The sequence below is a fragment of the Mizuhopecten yessoensis genome, unplaced genomic scaffold (assembly GCF_002113885.1).
Source record: "Mizuhopecten yessoensis strain PY_sf001 unplaced genomic scaffold, ASM211388v2 scaffold715269, whole genome shotgun sequence".
Taxonomy (NCBI): Eukaryota; Metazoa; Mollusca; class Bivalvia; order Pectinida; family Pectinidae; genus Mizuhopecten; species Mizuhopecten yessoensis.
Window position 1 is genome coordinate 4,161 of NW_018479536.1, and position 5,249 is coordinate 9,409.

At 37.8% G+C, this 5,249-nt stretch overlaps 1 protein-coding gene across 1 annotated transcript; it reads left to right on the top strand.

Moving 5' to 3' along the window:
- Positions 1-3,237: 3,237 nt before the first annotated feature.
- Positions 3,238-4,278, top strand: LOC110441060 (FMRFamide receptor-like). The gene has a single exon (XM_021484156.1). The coding sequence runs from the start codon at positions 3,238-3,240 to the stop codon at positions 4,276-4,278; it is 1,041 nt and encodes a 346-aa protein (XP_021339831.1).
- The last annotated feature ends 971 nt before the right edge of the window (positions 4,279-5,249 follow it).

Below are 5,249 nucleotides of genomic sequence, written 5' to 3' on the forward strand. Positions count from 1 at the left end.
GGCTACAAACATTGTAACCATTACCAGCAGCGTTAGGGTACGGCCAGGGCCACAAACATTGTAACCATTACCAGCAGTGTGAGGGTACGGCCAGGGCCACACACATTGTAACCATTACCAGCAGTGTTAGGGTAAGGCCATGGCTACAAACATTGTAACCATTACCAGCAGCGTTAGGGTACGGCCATGGCTACAAACATTGTAACCATTACCAGCATTGATAGGGTACGGCTAGGCCTACACATATTGTAACCATTACCAGCAGTGTTAGGGTACGGCCAGGCCTACAAACATTGTAACCATTACCAGCAGTGTAAGGGTACGGCCAGGGCCACAAACATTGTAACCATTACCAGCAGTGTTAGGGTACGGTCAGGGCTACAAACATTGTAACCATTACCAGCAGTGTTAGGGTACGGCCATGGCTACAAACATTGTAACCATTACCAGCATTGTTAGGGTACGTCCAGGGCTACACACATTGTAACCATTACCAGCAGTGTTAGGGTCATGGCTACAAAAGTCCGGTGTTAGGATATTTGGAACAGATTATGTATAACAAATTGAGCAGAGTTCAAATAAAAAGTATTCCAATTTAAAAAAAAATATATAGTTCCTTGAGATTTTTAGATGATGAATTGATCACTTGTTCCCTGACAAGAATGTCTCTGATTAGTATGAAATAGTGAAATACCTTAACATCGGATATACAGTGAGAGTATACTATGTCAGTAAATGATTATAAACTTCCTTTTCTAGATGGTTTGATTGATAAACAAGCGGAAAAATATCTACAGATTTGTATTGCAAATCAACTGATTCCTGTAACTATGTTGGTTTTTATTCCAGTCATACTAAACATACAAAAGTAGCCATACCCTTTTTGTTTGGCGTCTACATTATTAACTATAGTCAGCTATAAACATAAACGAAAAAGCAATGCTATCCATACAAAATTATATTAAGCGGTATTCAAAGAGCTTCGGGGAAGGGTTTAACTTTAGTTAACGACCAAAATAATACCAGGGAAGGTAAAAGAGATGTTAAACCGTTTGTTAAAACATTCAACTGTAACAATTTTAACATGTTTCCACTTATGAATATTCACGAAGAAATTTAAAAGAACAGCGAAATAAATTAAACGTGCCTTGGAGTATAAGGGAATAATTAATTTCGTTTGTTTGATATGTTCAGATGAACTAAGTATTGTACTTTGAGATTGAAATTTATCTACTATCAGATGGTTTTAACGTTTACTCTTGAAAAAAGTATTCACGTGAGCATTTCTTATATGCTCCGTTTCTTTTTCTGTATATTTCATTGACGCAAGTACATCCAATATAATCAGTTCTAGACGTCGCAAATTGACGCAAGTACATCCATTATAATCAGTTTTAGACGTCGCAAATTGACGCAAGTACATCCATTATAATCAGTTTTAGACGTCGCAAATTGACGCAAGTACATCCATTATAATCAGTTCTAGACGTCGCAAATTGAAGATGTCCCCTGTATGTGTTCTTTGTTTATGACTCCTCTATTTTTGACGTCTTAAGTATGTGTAATTTTTTTATGACATTACAATTCAATTAAATTCAAATCATATGAAGAGCACAAGTTGTGCGAAAGTACTAGAAAGATTCAGGTGTCGGTGTTTCCTTAAGTAATATTATATATATATATGCTCCCAATAAACAATTATTTTTTTATGAGGCAACGAAACGATTGAGTATTGTACGTTCTGCCCTTCGTAAAATCCGTTTACCCCCAATATTAAATTCGCCCTTCACATTTAATCACAACGTTTAGTATGTTGTTTACAGATGTTCACTGTAACGCCTTCGGATGGCGAATAAGGCGAACATTTCCCGGTATACAGTTATTTTTTGAACGAATCAATCATCTACTGTCTTTATTGATTTTGTTCTTTCCTAAAACCCTTACGATTTAATGTGCACATTTTTTTCACAACCAATTATGTTTAAAAACAAGAGACCCAATGGGCCTGCATCGGTCACCTTATAATTATATCACATTTGTAAGCTTAAAAGCGGACTGAAATAAAGCTAGAGGCAAATATCAGTATTTATGTTATTCAAATAAATCTGTTAATTGTTTTTAACACATTTTACCCATGTGACTTAAAAAGTTGAACAAGGTCATTACGTTGAATAATTTGTATAGCCCTCCATTTCATGCATGCAACTTGCCAACTATCACCACGCTAGACCTTTTTTTATTTGAGATTAGGTCATTTAAAGCTTTATACACTTTTGACAAAATGTGACCTTGAAAGTGCATTTAAATGAAAATGTTACTGGCCAAATTATGTTTTTTTGGGCTTTTTGGTTATTCAGAAGAAATTGCATGTGCAAATAATGTTAAAAACATATTTGACCCATGTGACCTTGAATAAATGTTAATGTCTTCAACTTTAAATATAACCCTTTATCCAAGCATGCTACTGGCCAAATATCAGTATTCTGGGCATTATGGTTATTAAGTAGAAGTCGTTTAACAATTTCAACATATCTGACCCCTGAGGCCTTAAATATATGACAAAGTCCTTATTTTGAACAAACTTGGTAGCCATTTATCCATACATGCTACTAGCGAGATATTAACATTCTGCGCCCTAAGGTTATTCAGAAGATGTCGTTTAAATATGTTAAACATGTTTGAACCCTGTGACCTTGGCTATAGGTCAAATTCATTCACTTATACACACTTGGTAGCTCTTTATCAAAGCATTTTACTGGTCAAATACCATAATTCTGGGCTTTATTGTTATTCAGAACAAGTCGTTTGTAAGTTTTTTTTACATAATTCACCCCTTTGACTTTGAATATTGGTCAAGGTCATTCATTTGAACAAATTTAGTAGCCCCTCATCTCAGCAAATTATTTGTCAAATATCATCATCCTGGGCCCTTTGGTTATACAGAAGAAGCTGTTAAAATATTTTAACAAATTTGACCCCTGTTACCTTGAACAAACTTGGCAGCCCTACATCCCAGCATCCTACTGGCCAAATACTGTAAGCCTAGGCCTCTTATTTATTGAGAAGAAATTGTTTAAAGTAAAACGTTGACCCCGGACGGACGCCGCACCACGGCATAAGCTCACTTGGCCCTTCGGGCCAGGTAAGCTAATAATGGGTTGAAATAAAGCATAACTTTTCAAAGAAAATAATTAATTCGCATTGAACGCCTTATATTTTTCAACTTTCAGTGGAATCATGGGAAGCCAAAATATTAGTCTTCAAAATCAAACATCACACATATTCAATGGAAGTGGTCCCGTCAACAATTTTACCGACCATGATGACGAAATCATTTCTTGGATGGACTCTTACGGTTATGGAATCTTCCTCTGTATGAATTATTTCATAGGGATTGTGGGTAATACCCTTTCGTCTGTGGTATTGTACCAGCTATCGAAAATATCTTCGTTCTACTTGTACCTCGCAATTCTCGCCTTATCTGACCTGTCTTTGTCAATTTGCGGCGCGATCACCAATTTGCTGGATTTCACTAAACTAGAGAGTTATAAGATCGACATCAAATGGTTGTGCTCTGCGGAATCCGCCTTCATATTAATATTCTCGCATCTATCCTCCTGGGTAACGGTAGCCGTAACTTTCGATCGCTATGTTGCAGTCTGCCACCCCTTTAATGCCATCAAGTATTGTACCAGAAGGCGTGCGCTTATTTACATCTGTACGGTCTTTCTTGTTATTGTTGCTGTCAATTTTCCGATTATTTGTTTCAAATGGGATGAAGAAGGCTCCTCATGTGTTTTTCCAGAATTCACCAATGACTATTGCTTTAAATACAGCATCTATATAGATACGTGTAGCTACGTTCTGATTCCTTTCTGTTTAATATGTGCCCTCAACACTCTTACTATTCAGGGTATCTACAAGGCAGCTAGCAGGAGACGCAATCTGACTGCAAACAGTGGGAATGTTTCATCTTCAATAGCCAACATGAAGGATTCCAACATGAGAACAATTACCATGCTTTTTACAGTTACGACCTTCTTTATCGTCACATTTCTTCCGTTCGTCTTTGTATCCGTGTACGGAATGATTTACAGCGAAAACTTGTTCACTATGAAAGAACTGATCCCAGTTGCCGATACCATCGCATACCTGGCCACTCAGCTGAATCATTCTTTGAATTTCATTATGTATGGCTTATCAGGAAAGCGTTTTCGGGATAAGTTTTTGGAAACATTTTGTTGTCGACGTAACGTGAGAAGATCCCAAACCAAATGAAATATATAACTTGTAACTTAGCGAGATGGGATGATCTCAGTCATAGGATAAGATTGTGTCAAACTAATGCCAACCAAGGCTCAAGCGTAAGCCTCGGTTTAGATGTAACAGACACTTGCACAAGACTGATATCAGCTGGCGGGGTGACCGTCCGCACGTTACACAGTGAACTGGGATCGATAGCGCTCTCATAGACTTAGGAAAACACTGCATATCCACCAGTAGAATGAAACACAAATTAATGATACCCGCCACACTATATTATAGTCTGTTGCCATATGATCTACCTTCACATGAAAACTACTAGATTTCGGCGTCCCTCAAGGCTCAGAGTAAGGACCACGAAAACATTGCCTACATTCAACACCGATCGAAGAGATTTGTCTACGTCATAGCCTTCGCTACCGTTGTAATGCTGACATGCTGACATGCTGACGAATAATCGGGAAAAGTCGGTACTAATCGTCAACAAACAATGGCTCTCCATGTCAAGGTCAGTGCCAGAACCATTGAGACTGTCCAAGCTGTTAAAACCTAGAGATATACTAGTGCCAAATCTTGTTACTGCCAAACCAGGAACATCATGTTATCAACTGGTTTACCGAGAACCTGGCAGACGCGGTGTTTTTCTCTCTCCACAAAACGTGATATTTGTAGTGTTTTACTGCATTCTGTGGAACTATTTTCATATATCACCTGTATTTAAAACAATGAAACACATAAAGATAACTTAAAGTTCAGGAAAAAAAGTGTTTTAGTTCGGTATTCGGGACTTTTCTATGGCTCATTAACGTGAGTTCACCATGCTTAAGTGACAACTATAGAGACCATTATATCGCACGTACTCGAGCTGGTTGTCACAAAGAAAAATTTATATACGAAAACGCCTGGACATCATTTTGTAAACACGGCATATATGTACCTTGGACATGCCGACACGCAGGACAACGAGCACTGGTGCGAAGGACAAA

Excerpts from the sequence above, each read along its gene's own strand:
- LOC110441060 (XM_021484156.1), top strand. The coding sequence starts at position 3,238 with ATGGGAAGCCAAAATATTAGTCTTCAAAATCAAACATCACACATATTC.